General features: G+C 39.5%; 1 protein-coding gene across 1 annotated transcript in view; it reads right to left on the bottom strand.

Moving 5' to 3' along the window:
- Positions 1 to 890: 890 nt before the first annotated feature.
- Positions 891 to 18,105, bottom strand: part of TMPRSS15 (transmembrane serine protease 15) — a 450,422-nt gene continuing 433,207 nt past the window's right edge. The window contains exons 25-26 of the mRNA XM_089657394.1: positions 10,745 to 10,884; positions 891 to 1,874 (exon numbers count right to left, since the gene is read on the bottom strand). Coding sequence (XP_089513520.1) covers positions 1,719 to 1,874; positions 10,745 to 10,884 — 296 coding nt within the window. The 3' untranslated portion in view covers positions 891 to 1,718. The remainder of the gene's footprint in view (positions 1,875 to 10,744; positions 10,885 to 18,105) is intronic.

The raw sequence follows: 18,105 nt of genomic DNA, 5'->3' as shown, positions 1-18,105 counted from the left end.
TCATTTAGAGTGATATCCTCAATGGTTTGGTTTATTATGAAACGTAAAATACAGTATATGCTACAGGAGCATATGTATTTGTATCTCTTATATTATGATAGATGTGCAATTTATAGTCTGTATATGAGGAGGTGAGCTCTGTCCACGGGGTGGGTGGGGGGTGCCCCCAACTGAAAACAGCCATATAATTTTGCTATTTAGGCATGGATGTAAGTTATTGTCCTTTTAACTCTGAGGAAGAAGCAAGTCCTCGAAACGCAATAAAATCAGAAATGGTGTCTGATTTGATTTTATTCTCTATGACACAATGGTATGAGTATGTGTAGAGTGTAAGCAAACCACTAATTTTCACAGTTTTTATACACAATTTTTATTTTTTATTTTTACTATTGAATTGATTTTACCACAATTTTATTATTGATAATATTTAAATATTTATTAGCACTCAGCATACACCATAGTATCTCACAAGACCCCACACTTTAGTATCCATTTAAAGTCCTCGAAACGTGTTGGCCTTTTGGCTTTCCATTATTCCACTATGAGATGTGTTGTATCATGGACTAGAAGATATTGTTGTATTATGACATACTCCGATGCATCAGTTAGTGAGTAAACCACTTACCATCTTTTTAATAATAAAATACATATTTGGAGGATATTGCACTAGGCTGGCGCACCCTCTTTTCTTGATATGTTTTGTGGTTTCAGTGTATTCAGACTTCCCCAGTTTTAAGAGGGCAGCAAGGTGTGGCATGTCTGTAAAAGCCAGGATGGGAATATAGACAACTGTTATCTCTGGGATCTACTTTTACTCACAGGAGGTTGTGTATTTGTTGTCGGCATTTCTTGTAATGATAAATTGTAGAAAGATAGGCTAAACATGGATGTAATATTAGAAATTACTTTAATGCGAACACTGCAAAAATATGTCAAATGCACTCACTACAAATATACTATATTTAGTTTAAAGTGGTTGTAAACCCTTACATATACATATGAAGTGCCTGGCCTCAGGTGATCCACAAAGTTTAAATAAATCCACCTACAGATGTGGTACCTATTTATCTGCAGTCTTCTCTTCTCTACATCCTTTCAAAATGCAGAATTTACACAGGATCTCTCAGCTCTGAAAAACAAGGGGTGGGGAGCTGAAGTTACATCAGTGAGGAGACCTCTGAGAGCTCATTGGAGGGAAAGGGACACACCCCCTCCCCACAGATCACAGGTACAGAGCTGAGGCTGTCAATCTGCTGGAGATCCCTTCCCTGTCACCATTTTCTCTTGGTGTCAGGGCAACTTGTCAGAAGTGATAGCAAAGGAATGAGGCAGCAGACATAAATTACACTTAGAGCTCTTAATTGAGTCAAGTACACACTATAAAGGGATATGCTTTGTTCATATTTTATGTCTGAGGTTTACAACCATTTTGAATATAAAATTCAGGAAAATTATATTTGAAAATGTAAAACACACATCAATAACAGCTAAAAATTATTGTTTACATGAAAAGTGTGTTTGTTAACATATCACAAACATGGTTCTGACATTTTGTTTACAATGGTATCAGGCAATTAAATATTGTTGATACAAAAAGCACTGAGCAATAAAACGCATTTATTAAGCTTTAGCATTTGTTCACATTTTGGATTGTGCAAAGCAACTTTAAAAAAGGATTGTTGTGCAAAAAAGGTATGAGGCTTTGTTGAAGGTATTCTCTAAATCAGAAAGCTCTGAATCCATTCTGTAAATGTTGTCACTCGTGCATAAACTCCAGGTCTTTCTGGTTGTGCACATCCTACTCCAAATGAAGTCACTCCCGCCAAGTACCAGCGATTTTCCTGCCAACACATCAGTGGGCCACCAGAGTCTCCCTACAAGAGTCAGAAAGAGTACATTGTTTATAAAGCAGCTCTCTCAGGAAAGTACTGTCTAGAGCAGTTATTCTCAACCAGAGTTTTGTAGAACCCTAGGGTTCTTCTTGAGGTATCTAGGGTTTCCTTAAAGTGGTTCTAAAGGCTAAAGGTTTGTTACCTTCATGTATTCTGTGCATGAAGATAAAAAAACCTTCAGTGTGAAGTTCCTTCCCGCCCCCCCAATACTTACCTGAGTTTGATCTCGATCCAGCGATGTGCATGAGAGCATCGGCTCTCCCAGGTCTCTCCCTCCTCATTGGCTCAGTGCGTAGAGAGCAAGGCTGGGGCTAAGCTGTGCTCTGTGTGTATTATAGACAAACAGAAGTGACTCAGGAGCGAGCATGCAGGAGTGCCCCCAGAGCAAGCAGCTAGCTCTGGGGGAACTCAGCAGGGGTGAGGAGCCAGGAGCACCGTTGGGGGACCCGAGAAGAGGAGGATCGGGGCTGCTCTATGCAAAACCATTACACAGAGTAGGTAAGTATGTCATGTTTGTTATTTTTAAAACAAAACATCTGAACCTGAATAGCTGTGGATGATCAACCTCCTTTTCTGATAGTACCTTCATAGTTCCAGGGCCAACTCTGCTGTAAGGATTCATTCACATGGATGGCTGTGGGGGAGAAGGGGAGTTTGAAGGTGGTAATAACAGGTGGCTAAGTTGCCGTTTTACTGTACTCCAAACCACCCACTTAAACAAAGCAATGCAGCTGCTCAGGGCTATACCCTTGCTATGACCAGAATTCTTTCCTTCATGGTCATGGCAAAAGTTAAATGGCATGTCGCTTTTGGTAAATGGCACTGTCACTGAATGCAACCAGTTCAAGTGAATGGGGCTGCACCACAATTGCCTTTGTGGAGCATTGGTGTGGCATTTTGAAGGTTAAAGCAAGTGGTGAGAAGGCAACATATTGCTTCCTCATCACCTGTCAAATGTTTTCTGAAAAATGATCTAGTGTGGATTTTCAGAGGGGCACTAGTATATATTCACATGTGAATGAGCCCTAAGAGAGAGTTTGTTCTCCATCATAATGTAGTTACTTTCAATGGGTCCCACTACCTCCAGGTGCAGGGGGTAGCAATGGGGGCATGTTGTGCCCCGTCCTATGCCAATCTGTACCTGGGGCAGTGGGATCGGATGTTTATGGCTGATGAGGGATTATCGTAATAAACAGACTATATTTGTATGTGGAGTCAATATATCAATGATATTTTGCTTGTGTAGGATGGATCTGAGGATCTATTATGTAAATGTCTGGAAAGGATGAATATGAATGAATTTACACATTTACTATGACCAAAAGGAGGTCACATTTCTAGATGTTGCAATTCAAGTGCAGAATGATGGTAGTTTGGCAAGCAAATTATTTCGTAAATCGTCAGCTGGCAACATCGTTCTGCACGCCTCTAGTTTTTATCCCCAATCATTAATAAGAAATTAAGAAATTGGATAACACAGAGCAAATATAGAGGCGATGCCGGAAGAGACCCATGTAAACGTAAAGGTACTTTTATATGTGGTGCTTGTAACTATTGGAAATATATGCATACTGAAGTGAAACCTAGACTACCCAATGGTGGCCTCTTTAAACCAAAACATTTTGCAAATTGCAAAACTTTTGGGGTTATTTATTTGCTGTTATGTGAATGTGGATGTTTCTGTGTGAGCAAGACTAAGTTTTGGAGAAGAGCTTACAGACATATCAAAAGTATGAGAACTTGTGACCCTGAATTACCTTTAGGGCGTACACAACATTGGAACATGGTGGTAAATTTTGGGGGGCAGAGCCTGATGTTTGGACGTGGATGGGTGGGAGCAGACTGATGTTTGGTGCCATTTTGGACATGTAGGCTGCTGCTTATTGAGTTGGAGCTATTTATATGCATATACTCCATTCCAGATCTCTCTCTGTTTGTCGGTGGATAATTTTCTTGACAGTGCTGCCCCTTAGCCAGAAACCGCTCTTGGTAAGCCAGCCCTTTCTTTTTCCCTCTGCACAGATACCACTAATTGGGGTCATATATATATAATTTTCTATACTTATATATAATTAATACTCATATGGGTTTTTTTTTATACTATTGTTGCAAGGTCTATCTGGCCAATTTTCCCCCCAAACAATTTGAAGGATTGTTCTGTGCATGGAGTCATGGAGTTGTGCTTTCTCACCTATAATTAAATAACCCACATGGAAGAAAAATATATTTTAAAAATATTTTAAAAATATTCTTCCCAAATATATTGACATATATTTGAAGTACTACAATTTTGGCCATATTCAATATATTATTAAATAAATAAATGAAAAAAAAACAATCTCTCTCTCTCTCACTGTGATCGTGGAATGGTGATTGGTGCCAGATGGACTGGTCTGAGTTTCAAAATTTCAAAGACTGTTGATCTACTGGGATTTTCACACACAACCATCTCTAGGGAAATCGAGACTCATCAGACCAGGCAATGTTTTTCCAATCTTCTACTGTCCAATTTTGGTCAGCCTGTGCAAATTGTAGCCTCTGTTTCTTGTTCTTAGCTGACAGGAATGACCTTCTGCTGCTGTAGCTAATCTGCTTCAAGTTTCAAATGTTGTACATTTCTGGGTATTCTGCATACCTTGGTTGTAACAAGTGGTTATTTGAGTTACTGTTGCCTTTTTATCATTTCAAACCAGTCTGCCCATTCTCCTCTGACCTCAACAAGGCATTTTCGTCCGTACAACTGCCACTCACTGGATATTTACTCTTTTTCGGACCAGTCTCTGTAAACCCTAGAGACTTTTGTGCATGAAAATCCCAGTAGATCATCAGTTTTTGAAATACTCAGACTAGCCCGTGTGGCACTAACAACCATGTCACGTTCAAAGTCACTTAAATCCCCTTTCTTCCCCATTCTGATGCTAGGTTTGAACTTCAGCAAGTTGTCTTCAACATGTCTAGATGCCTAGATGGATTGAGTTGCTGCCATGTGATTGGCTGATGAACAATTTGTGTTACCAAGCAATTGAACAGCTGTACCTAATAAAGTGGTGAGTGCATGCGAACCCTCACCCTGTAAAGCAACCTATTCATTTTAAAATAGAAATGAAAGGCAAAGCATTTGTGCTATAAAACAATTATAAATATATTTTGTGTAAGTGACCACATACTCTCTGCTCTCAGCTGCACAGAGAAGTGAGGGTGGAGAAACAGCAGCACACTGATCTTCCCAGTGAATGGTGGTGCAGGGGGGGAGCTGTCAAGACAAGTTTGATCATTGGAGGAGAGCAGGCTGAGTTCCAAGCACAGCTAGAGAACTGACCACACTGTGCTCTCCTGCTTAGTGTGTGTGTTTTTTTTTTTTATAGGAAAGCAGAGGGATTGGCAGGATCACCAGGGATTTCATACAAAAGAAGCAATAAAAAGAGAACAGGATACTTTTTCATACAAATACATAGTACAATATGCACATGTTAGGAATATGAAATGTTCGCTTTACATATTTTTTAACGTGGAATGACCAAAAGCCAGAAGTGACTCTGTCCAGTTGAATGTGATTTATTACCTAATTACTACTAGCCATACCAAAACTTATTACCTAATTACTACTAGCCATACCAGAACTTATTACCTAATTACTACTAGCCATACCAGAACTTATTACCTAATTACTACTAGCCATACCAGAACTTATTACCTAATTAATATTAGCCATACCAGAACTTAATACTTAATTACTGCTAGCCATACCTACTCTCCTCTCCTTTAGGCACACCCTGAAAACCCATCTCTTCAGGGAAGCCTACCCCACCCCTTACTAACTTGCCAACCTCCTCCACTCTCCCTACCACTCCATCCGCCACAGCTATCTCCTCCTGTGCCACCATCCCCTCCCTCCTAGATTGTAAGCTCGAAAGAGCAGGGCCCTCAATCCCCTCATGTTTTGCATTGTATTGGTATTGTTCTGTCACATGTTCTGTCCCCCTTTGTAATGTACAGCGCTGAGCGAACTATTGGCGCTTTATAAATACTGTATAATAATAATAATAATACCAGAACATATTACCCAATTACTACTAGCCATCCCAGAACTTATTACCTAATTACTACTAGCCATACCAGAACTTATTACCTAATTACTACTAATCATACCAGAAGTGACTCTGTCCAGTTGAATGGGACTTATTACCTAATTACTACTAGCCATACCATGACCTGGATTGGCTTCATATACTTATAAAGAATATGTAACAAGCAGGTGACAAGTTTTAATGTAGAGCACTAGGCTCTTTGTAGAAGTGTGACCTGAACAGAAGGGAGATCAGATTATACAGACTGAACCCTGGAACTGATGCAATGTAAAAACAATAGCAGGAACTGGTGTTTGCTATCTATTTAACCCTTGTTTGCACACAACCCTTTTCATCTTTTTTTGCTTGCTTCCATTATCATTAATGCATCTCATTCATTGTTTTTCTCCTATTGCTGTTTTGTTTTTGTTTTTTCTAGTTTTTATAGTGGAGCAGAAGTGAGACATGTTGTATAGTAAATAACTGTCATATTAAGAGGTATTTTTTCAGCTGATCAAGAAAAAGCTATATTTATAACCCTGCCAAACAACTAGAATGTTAAAATGTTCTTTATCTGTCTAAGCAATCTGTTATTGTAAGGTTGTAGCTTTAATTCAGACAAGAGATTCCTTCAATGCATAAGGCTGCCACAGAAAGTGGTGTTAGTTTTTTTTTGTTTTGCTCTTTGTATTCTTTTTTGAAACATGCCAACACATTCTTAGAAAGCCGCTCTATAGAATGAACCATTCTACTTGTGACTACTGTGCTGTCATTGTCAGAAAGGTTAGCAAAGCATATCATAAACCCAGCTTGATAGAGTGTATCACAGTAAGGTATGCTAATTCTCAGTCAATGCTATGCACTGTAGGTTTTCAGCTGCTGTATTCCCAAGCTGAAATAAATTTTTATCGGCCTGCAGGCCCCCGATCCAATGCATATAGCTGAAGGCTGGAATGAATCTTAATTGGTTTGCAGGGTCCTAATTTATTGTAAATTGTAAAAGGCTGCTTTGAAATTCAACAACACTGCTGAGACTAATATTATTATTTGTTTGTTTGATTTATATAGCTATCCCATATTCTGCAGTACGTATATAATGCAATGTGTACCTAGCCCTGTTCAGAAGAGCTTGCAGATTAATATCCCTAATGCATATTCACATAGGCCTTTCACATTTTGAATAAGAGCTAATTAACCCACCAGCATTTTAGGAGAAAATAAAACATAGACAGAACATGCAATCTGAATGCAGACCTGTGTTTGTGCATGCAGATTGCATGCTTTTTCTATGTTTTTTTCTTCACTGAAAAATGCTGGAGTACTTACCACCTAGCCACTAGGTTACAAAGGAGTCTATTTATAAGATGTTTGTTGCATGAATATCAGAAGCCTTCATGCATGTTGAACAAAATGTCCAGTATTTTCCCTAAGAGATTAATGCCTGTATCATCAGCTCCAGCTAGTGGTCAAAATGCGGTACAGATTTCTGAAATACCTCAATGAGAAACCGATACCACACTTTGGCCATTGGATGGAGCTGATCCTACAGACATTAATTACTTAGAAAAACAAGAGACATTTTGTTCAACAAAATGAATATATTATAAATAGACCCCAAAGACTCGGTGGCTTAAAAAAAAAAAAAAGAAGAGTAATAATAATTACCAGTCCCAATCTTTGCTGGTTTGCAGACCTTTACTGGATAAATTATCTTTGGTGTTCAACATTTCTGGGTATGTTGGGTGTCTGTGTCCCCTGCTTTGCCCTGGGGTTTCGACCAGCGACTTCTAATGTATTCATGGGCTGTACTTAGGGTTGCCATCTCATCCCTTTAAACCCAAACACATATTAATTACACAGGTTTTGTGGCTGAATAAGGTGATAATTAAACTCACTTGGTGCCCTATCTGCATTATATTTGCCCCAGAACCTGTGTAACTAATGTGTTTGGTTTTAAAGGGATGAGGTGGCAACTCTAGCTGTACTGACAGATGCAAGTACAGCGTGCGGTGGTGGAGGGCAGACATCTGACATACCAGGAAGTGTCAAATGCTAACGGCTGGTCTAGGTCTGAAAAATAGTGAAGATCTCAATCACTAGTACTGGTCACTGGTACCATTATGGGTTGACTTTTTAAAACATTTTTGGCAGAGTGGTGTGAAAAATTGTTCACATTTCAGTGCTAGACCTCTCCCCTACTTGGAAGTCTTTTCACTACCCAGTTTGGGCATTCGTGCAGGAAAATAGGGGAATCCATGTGTAAAGCCCAATTTTCTTGATCCTCTTACTGATTCACATACCTAAACTTTCAATAGCATTGCTGAAAGAGACAGAACCTATACAATAGCACTTCCATAGACAGGGGATGTGATGTGTGTACTCAAACTGTGACAGATTCTATGTATTTCTCATACAGCCTTACTGGTATTTTAAAAGCCTTTGTTTTAAAGCCCATTTGAACTTTAAGTTTAACCCCTTTGTGCTGGTGCCTTGCGGCTCTTTAAGAGTTTCAGAAGCCAGGAGGCGGGGTGGGGTTTTAGGATCATGTGACTGCTGTGATTCGCTGTCACGGCAGTCACATGATTGGAAAAGGTCCCGATCGCAAAGGGAGATCGGGACCTTTCCGTGAGTCACGGACATATGTGCTGGGAGCGCGCAGGGCGTGCGCTCTCAGCATATATGTCTTTTCAAATGGTATGCAAATATGTGGCTGCTTGGCATCAAGGGGTTAAAGCAACTAAATATATTCCAGGTATATTAAAACAAAACGTGTGCAGTGTCTTAGGCTGCATTTACACTTGAGTATTTTGTAGCTTGCAGCTCGAAGCTCCAAAAACACTCAAACTTAAAAAATTAATTGTTCTCTATAGTGCCCGTTCGCGTGATCAGGTGTGAACAGGCACCATAGAGAACAACTGATTTTTTAAGTTTGAGATTTTTTGGAGCTTCGAGCTTCAAGCTACAAAACGTTCAAGTGTGAATGCAGCCTTAGGCTCCATGTACACGGGACACTTCGGAATGATGGAAACTGACTGCTGGAAAACGTAGGTTATAAAACGTCTGTTTAGCTGCGTTTGCATACAGCATTTATGTGCGTTTGCGTTTAGAACCATTTTTTAAAGATAACCTCAGGAGACCTTCCCAAATGCCCAGAATGCACTGAAAAACAGTAAAAAAATTAACTATTTCAGACATTTTGAGAGAAATAGAGAGAGCAGAAGCAGAGAGAGCAGTATTTGTTGAGATTAGCTGTCTTTTTTTGTTTTTTTTTTGGCGTTTGGATGTGTTCCAGCTCATTTCTGTGCAGAAATTATTGCAACAGTGTCTAACTTATTTTCTTTCATGTGAAACCTCAAAGTATGGTGTACCAGGTCCATTTGAGTACAGGGAAAATGCTTTGCATTCATTTTTCATGATAAAAAATGGCTCTGGACAGCATCTGGAAATGAGTTAAAAAAAATTCCAAATGCAAACGCTTATAAAAGTGGTTAGCCGCATTTACACTCGTTTGGCGTTTGAAACGCTGATAAAATCTACTCCTGAATGCAAGTTTGGTGCATTCAAAAAAACAACTGTAAACTCAACTGCCTGTAAATGACGATGTGTACATGGACATATAGGAAAACATTAGGGAGAGTTCAGGGGCTGCTGAAAAAAAAACGCAGAAAAGCTTCTAAACGTGAGTTTATCAGCTGCAGTGTACATGGAGCCTTACAGTTTGTTTTCTTTGTAAAGCAGCCACAGCCTGAGTAGAAAAGCCTGCCCTCTGCCAGTAACTGCAGTGTAAAACCCTTGCTGTCTGTGTGCTCTCCTGGCAGAGTTCTGACACAGCAGTGCTCTCCTGGCAGAGGTCTGACACACCTCATACTTAATCAGACTTATAGCTCTGACTCAGCAAAGAGAGTGTTTGACCTCTGCAGGGAGACCACTGCTTCCACACAGGGAGAAAGGGTCTCAATCTGCAGCATGCTGGCAGGCAGCAGGCTTTTCTACTTGTGATGTGTCTGATTACTAAAGAAAACAAACTGAAGAATATGAACACCTTTTGTTTTGATGCACCTGAAATCTATTTAGCTAATTTTAACTTTGGGTTTTAAGTCCAACTTCAGACAAAACGCAGACAGTAACAAAAATGTGGCAAATGTTCTCCCCCTCCCCATTCAACTAAAAAAAGTATTTTTGTTACTGTCTGCATCCCCATTGGAGGGACTTTCAGTCATTCTCTGTCTCTGTTATGCTTTCAAACTATAAAAAAGTCAAAAATTGGAAATAAGACAATGATAAAAAAAGTAACTTTTTTGCTACATTCACACAAGGCTCCTGTATTTGTTTTATTTAAATGAAAAGAAATTGATCTAATCTCGCTTTCTCCTGCATTTAAATGTACCTGTTTTTATGTGTGTTTACATGTGTTTAGACATGTTCAGATGATCTAATCTGCCTCTGAATGCACAGATTTATATTTTCACTAAAAGCAAATAACCTGAATGCACTGCAATGCAATGCAAAAAAAAACCCATGAACGTGAGCTATACAATTAAAAATCATTACATGCATTTATACGTGTTTAGAAATGTCTTATAAATGCACGTTTGTCACTGCCTGTGGGAATAAAGCCTTATAGTTATTAATTTCATTGCACTGATGTACAAAATCAACTTGAGAATTAAAATGGAGTTGTAAATCCTAATCACTATTTACAGTGAAGTTGCAACTAAAAATTATAAGTAATAATAGTGATAATAATAATTAGTGATCTGACATTCTACAACTACCACTTCACACCTGACATGTGTCAATCCCTCCTTCATTATATCCAGCACAGATCATAGAGTTGGTTATATTATACTCAGGCATTTGCTGCTGGCATTTCTCATTGGTTATCAGAGGTACCTGGGCTTCTTGCAAAATGTTAGGAATGGGACCTGAAGAAAAAAAAAAAAAAATGAGTAGTTAAGAATAATGAAGATAATTACCAAGCCTAAACAAATTACAGGCAATGTTATAGAAAGGACTTTCAAGGGGTCATTCTACATAAAACAGATTATTTTACTGGGCTGGATTTCCCACCAATCATATCATTGTGATGCTATAGATATGATCTTTGCCTATAGCAGAATCTATGAAAAAACATTACATTATGGTGCTTGATGTGAAACAGTAGCTCCTTTGCACTGGACACACAGCTAGAGGTTTATAAGATCCATATTAGGCACATCAGTCCTTGGATTCTAAAGACTAGTGAAGTTTCTCCAGAGACTGAATGGATCTCTACAGCAACAGAAAAGGAACAGCAGAGGGCTTGACCTAAGTGCAGTAAAAACTGATATTTATTAATGAAAAAGAAAATTGGTGACTCGCATGTAGTAAAAATACAAGTCCCTGTCATAAAGACTTAAACCTCAGAAGCTGAAATCTGGGTGGCAATAGTACACATGGCAGCAGGAATCCAGTCCACGGTCTATTCATATTCGTTGGCCCATGTCCACCTATATAAATCATTGTGAAAGTGTAGGAACAGTCCAAAATGACATCAGATGCAGAGAGGTGTCCACCTAGATAAATCATTGTGGAAGTGTGGGAACAGTCCAGAATGACATCAGATGCGGAGAGGTGTCCACCTAGATAAATCATTGTGGAAGTGTGGGAACAGTCCAGAATGACATCAGATGCGGAGAGGTGTCCACCTAGATAAATCATTGTGGAAGTGTGGGAACAGTCCAGCATGACATCAGATGCGGAGAGGTGTCCACCTAGATAAATCATTTTGGAAGTGTGGGAACAGTCCAGCATGACATCAGATGCGGAGAGGTGTCCACCTAGATAAATCATTTTGGAAGTGTGGGAACAGTCCAGCATGACATCAGACGCTGAGAGGTGTCCACCTAGATAAATCATTCTGGAAGTGTGGGAACAGTCCACCATGACATCAGGTGCGGAGAGGTGTTAAAAGGATGTGATTGCACTCCTCCTCTTCTTCAAGCCTTCCTAACTAGTATGGGAGTGATCTTTACCCTGTGACTGGGATGGCTCACAGCAACAAGAAGCAATAGAGCTGCTAATCTCAATGGGACTGCAAGGCGCAGCTGAACGTTGTACACAAAATCAAAACCAAACATTCTAAGATAAATGTGAGGAAAACTGGTTAGTTGCCAATTTTATTTTTCATTAATAAATATCAGTTTTTACTACACTTAGCCCACATCCTCTGTTGTTCCTTTACTATAGCAAAATCTGTTCCTATATGGTTATTGTGCCCACAAGGACAATAATATGGGAAAACCGTGTATGGACAGTATTAGGCAAGGCATTGCACACTTTGCATGCTTGTGAATTGCCAATTTTCTTTTTCATTAATAAATATCAGTTTTACTACACTTAGATCATGCCCTCTGATGCTCCGTTTTGTAGCAAAATCTGTTCCTAAACGGTTAATGTGTGTACTGGGACAATAATATAGGAACAGCTGTGTAAGGGCAGCATTAGGCAAGTGCACAATACACATTACGGCCGTTCACTGCATATTACACTTGTTAATAAACATGCAATCCTCCGAGAACTTAGCCACAATGTGATAAGGCACACCAGATCGCACCTTAATAAACGTATCTTTGTTGGAAACTCTGCACCTGAATCTTTAGGTCGGCCAATCTAATAACATCACCTGTTTTTCCAAGCGGCTATCACCCTTTTTTGTTACGTTTTTATTTGGCCTTGTGGTGAATACAGAAGGAGTGAAATTTCACATTGTATGTTGACTGCAGCGGAAAATGGCAGGAAATCTTGTGTTGGAGCCCCCACAGGAGATATGAAGACTATTCAGCCCACCAGGGAAGCAGTTCTGTACTCTTGCACTTTACATAATATGAGCAGTTTCGGAAACGTATCAGAAATAAATATACAGGTGAAACGCGAAAAATTTGAATATCATGCAAAAGTTCATTTATTTCAGTAATGCAACTTAAAAGGTGAAACTAATATATGAGATAGACTCATTACATGCAAAGCAAGATAGTTAAAGCCATGATTTGTCATAATTGTGATGATTATGGCTTACAGCTCATGAAAACCCCAAATCCACAATCTCAGAAAATGAGAATATTGTGAAAAGGTGCAATATTCTCGGCTCAAAGTGTCCCACTCTAATCAGCTAATTAAGCCATAACACCTGCGAAGGGTTCCTGAGCCTTTAAATGGTCTCTCAGTCTGGTTCAGTAGAAATCACAATCATTGGAAAGACTGCTGACCTGACAGTTGTGCAGAAAACCATCATTGACTCCCTCCATAAGGAGGGAAAGCCTCAAAAGGTAATTGCAAAAGAAGTTGGATGTTCCCAAAGTGCTGTATCAAAGCACATTAATAGAAAGTTATGTGGAAGGGAAAAGTGTGGAAGAAAAAGGTGCACAAGCAGCAGGGATGAGCCTGGAGAGGAAAAGGCCATTCAAAAGTGTTGGGGACTTTCACAAGGAGTGGACTGAGGCTGGAGTCAGTGCATCAAGAGCCACCACACACAGACAGATCCTGGACATGGGCTTCAAATGTCGTATTCCTCTTGTCAAGCCGCTCATGAACAACAAACAACGTCAGAAGCGTCTTACCTGGGCTAAAGAAAAACAGACTTGGTCTGTTGCTCAGTGGTCCAAAGTCCTCTTTTCTGATGAGAGCAACTTTTGCATCTCATTTGGAAACCAAGAACCCAGAGTATGGAGGAAGAATGGAGAGGCACACACTGCAAGATGCTTGAAGTCCAGTGTGAAGTTTCCACAGTCTGTGTTGATTTGGGGAGCCATCTCATCTTCTGGTGTTGGTCCACTGTGCTTCATTAAGTTCAGGGTCAACGCAGCCGTCTACCAGGAGATTTTAGAGCACGTCATGCTTCCTTCCATAGATGAGCTTTATGGGGATGCTGACTTCATTTTCCAGCAGGACTTGGCACCTGCCCACACTGCCAAAAGCACCAAAACATGGTTCAACGACCGTGGGATTACTGTGCTTGATTGGCCAGCAAACTCGCCTGACCTGAACCCCATAGAGAATCTATGGGGCATTGCCAAGAGAAAGATGAGAGACATGAGACTGCACAATGCAGAACAGCTGAAGGCTGCTATTAAAGCATCCTGGTCTTCCATAACACCTCAGCAGTGCCACAGGCTGATAGCTTCCATGCCATGCCGCATTGAGGCAATAATTGCAGCTAAAGGGGCCCAAACCAAGTACTGAGTACATATGCATGCTTATACTTTTCAGATTTCCGATATTGTTCTATGTACAATCCTTGTTTTATTGATTGCATGTAATATTCTAATTTTCTGAGATTGTGGATTTGGGGTTTTCATGAGCTGTAAGCCATAATCATCACAAGTATGACAAATTACGGCTTGAACTATCTTGCTTTGCATGTAATGAGTCTATCTCATATATTAGTTTCACCTTTTAAGTTGCATTACTGAAATAAATGAACTTTTGCACAATATTCTAATTTTTCGAGTTTCACCTGTATTTCAGATTTGATGATTGCTCACAGGCCGACAGTATGAATTGATTATCCTAAATTTGGTCATTGCTTATGATAGTGAAACTGTTTCTAGCTTCCTAGGGTGCTGTTATTACTAAACCTCCTTCAGAGCAGATGCATTCCTTTCTGTAAGGCAATCCATGGCAGATTATTCTTCAAAGGATAACGGTCATGTAAACAGCCCTAAAGTGGGTGCAAGCTGCTCAAAATCATGTTATTACAATCCAGGTGCATAGTTAGGGCATTAGGAAGCACCTGCCTTAGAAGGGAGCACAAGCCAGGTCTTAATGATTACAGAAGAGGGTTCAAGCATCAGCTCAAACCAAATGCAGAATAAATATAATCTTTGTGCCTCTGCATGGCCTGCAAAAATGCTATGGTTGACCTAGAATAATTACTTTTATATTTATAAATGCTAAAAGAGACTATCTTTCTTAAAATTCTTCTTTCAGCCAGGCTTACTGGTCCTTTAAACATTGAATTTCTAAGCTATAAACTGGAAGGTGGACGGCCCAGTCACATGTAACACTGCTGGCAATGCAGATAATTTAATTTCAAGCTGTCCGTTTTTACACAACATATCCATTGAATCAGCATTTCCCAGCGGTTGTGCTTTTAAATTGGTGGCCTGATTGCAAAGCAGGTCAGTAATTACTAGCATTTTATTATCATGGATGTAATAAACAGTGCCAGTTTATGGGGTTATTAAAATGATTTCCTCACATAAATTTTGATTTAGAAATACAGCATAATAAACTCGATTGCCATGTTGATGGGATTGTTAGTAGGAGTATTTTTTTTAACTTTCTTTTTTTTTTGTTTGTTGACTAGCAGTGTTTGCAGCCTTAATGTCAGGAAACAGAATTAGGACAATGGTTGTGTATCTGCTGCATTGCAGAGGAACCCTCCTCACCTCTGCTGAATCTCTACAACAACATCACTTCAAAATAATGTCAGTGGCGGGGAAAATACATTTATGTTGTCAGAAATTCATAAAATGTTCATAGATGTTTATTCACAGAACAGAAAAAAATTACAGAAAAAAACATGTTCCATAACCTTCCATAAATATAGATTCTTATATTAGTAAAGCTCTTGTATAATGATGATTAAAAAGTATTGGAGAGGGCTCAAACGTGGGCAACAAAATAAATTCAATTGATGGGTGACATCTCATGTGCATTAATTTAAAAAGCCGAATGTTGGAACTGTTTGAGAAAGACATGGCTTGATTGTGTATGGAAATTTAAGGTCCTTGCAAAGATTTGGTAAATTAGATCAAAATCAAGTCACTAAAATCTCATATAAGGTCTTCAACATGGTTGTTTTTAAATCTGCAATTTGGTTGTGTTTAAATCTGCAGCTCCATAAAAGCACATTCTTATATTAGTAAAGCTTATGTAAAATATTGATTAAAAAGTATTGGAGAGGGTTCAAACGTGGGCAAGTAAATAAATCTTACGTGCACTGACTAGTTCGAAAAACTGAATGTTGAAAATGTTTGGAAAAGAGATGACTTGATGGGCCTTCATTTAACATATAAATAAATTTAAGGTCTGTACAAAGATTCAGTAAATTAGATCTAAATTCAGTCTCTAAAATGTCACATAAGGTCTTCAACATGGTTGTGTCTAAATGTGCAATTCGGTTTTGTTTAAATCTGCAATCTGGTTGAGTTTGCAGCTCCATAAAATAAATTCCTATATCAGTAAAGCTTATGTATAGTATTGATTAAAACATTTGGAGAGGGTTCAAACGTGGGTAACTAAATACATTAAAGTTATGGGTTGCATCTCATGTGCAATGACTAGTTCGAAAAATGGAATGTTGGAATTGTTTGGAAATTTGACTTGACGTGACTTGATGAGACGTAAACGCATAAGTAAGGTCCGTACAAAGATTTGGTAAATTAGATCTATATCCAGTGACTAAAATCTCATAAGGTCTTCAATATGGTTGTGTTTAAATCTAGCTTTTTGTTAAAATAATAACCCGTGGTCCTGCCATGAAAGAAAGCTTGGATATTGTTTATAACACACATTGCTTTAAAGGTGAAGTATGGACAAAGCTTTTGTTGGCCCTACTGTCATCTGGCATTACTTAGCCAGTCCAGGTTGATTGATCAATCTCGACTGTCCAGGACTGGCACCTGGATCATCCTCTCAGCAAGTCACTGAGAGCCTGAGCTGGCTGCTCCCACCCCCTCCACGGCCCGGTGCTCCAGTGAGCACTGGAGGAGCAGAGCAGAGAGCCGGAGACTGACAGTCACTGCTCAGTGAAGACGTGATAAGTGGTCTTTAATAATTCAGTTCTCAGCTTTTGTTGGCCCTACTGTCATCTGGCATTACTTAGCCAGTCCAGGTTGATTGATCATTCTCGACTGTCCAGGACTGGTACCTGGCTCAGCCTCTCAGCAAGTCACTGAGAGCCTGAGCTGGTTGCTCCCACCCCCTCCACGGCCCGGTGCTCCAGTGAGCACTGGAGGAGCAGAGCAGAGAGCCGGAGACTGACAGTCACTGCTCAGTGAAGACGTGATAAGTGGTCTTTAATAATTCAGTTCTCAGTCTCAGAAGCAGCTGGGGACAGATTGAGCATCAGATCGACACTACATTCACCTAGGTGAGTATAACTGTTTGCTTCTTCTTTTTTAAGCAAACTATACTGTATGTCATCCAGTTGAGGTATACATCTGCTGGCTTTTTAGATAAGCCTCTGTTATCCTACATCTCATTTTAATTAATCTCCCAAGCACTATACAAAAAAAGTCAACGAGGAATCAACTGCATATGGAGATCGGAAGATTTAACTGTCAGATTAGGTACAGATCTTCATGATACAACTGTCAGAGACATAATGAGGAGTTATAAAAAACTGACATAGTGGGGTAGATGAATACAGACACGAACCTCAAGGCTCAGAAAAAACTGAATTAGCATGGTGGATTGGTACAGGCACCTCAGTATAAGGGCTTGTTAACAACAGTGGCCACATTATACTGCAGGTGCTGGTGTACACTGTGAAGCAGCAATGTTAAAGTGTCATAATTGACGCTTTGCATTGTTTACTTTTTCTTTTTGCTTTCTGAACTCTTTGATGGATCTTTATTCACCACAGGTTGTGATGCGGAATACTGCATCACAACATGCTGTGCTGAAAAAAGTAGAGCATATCCTACTGTTCTTCATTACAAATAACATTGTAGCGCAGTGGTGTGAGCTGAACTAATAGGACAAATTGCACTGTCTATGCTTTGGGAGGGCATTGGGCAAGACTGGTCAGTGCAGCCCAATGCATATGGTATGAACACGTCCTAAATTGATGTAGTGGGGTGGATTGCTATGGATACATACCTCAGGAGTCAGAAAAGACTGATGTAATGGAGTAAAAGGATACAGACACATACCTCAGGGGTTGGCATAAATTGATGTAATGGAGTAGGATTCAGATACAAACCTCGGGGGTCAGTATAAACTGATGTAATAGAGTAGATGGATACAAATACATATCTCAGGGGTCAGTGTAAACTGATGGATTTGGGTGGACTGGTATTAACAGATACCTCAAAAGTCATTATAACCTGATGTAGTGACATGGATGGATCACAGACATACACCTTGGGAGTAAGTATAGC

The sequence above is a fragment of the Staurois parvus genome, unplaced genomic scaffold (genome assembly GCF_062004578.1).
Source record: "Staurois parvus isolate SC_StPar_1 unplaced genomic scaffold, SC_StPar_1.0 ptg000988l, whole genome shotgun sequence".
In the NCBI taxonomy this organism is placed as follows: Eukaryota; Metazoa; Chordata; class Amphibia; order Anura; family Ranidae; genus Staurois; species Staurois parvus.
Note: the sequence above shows the minus strand (reverse complement) of the source record. Positions and strands in the feature narration are given on the sequence as shown.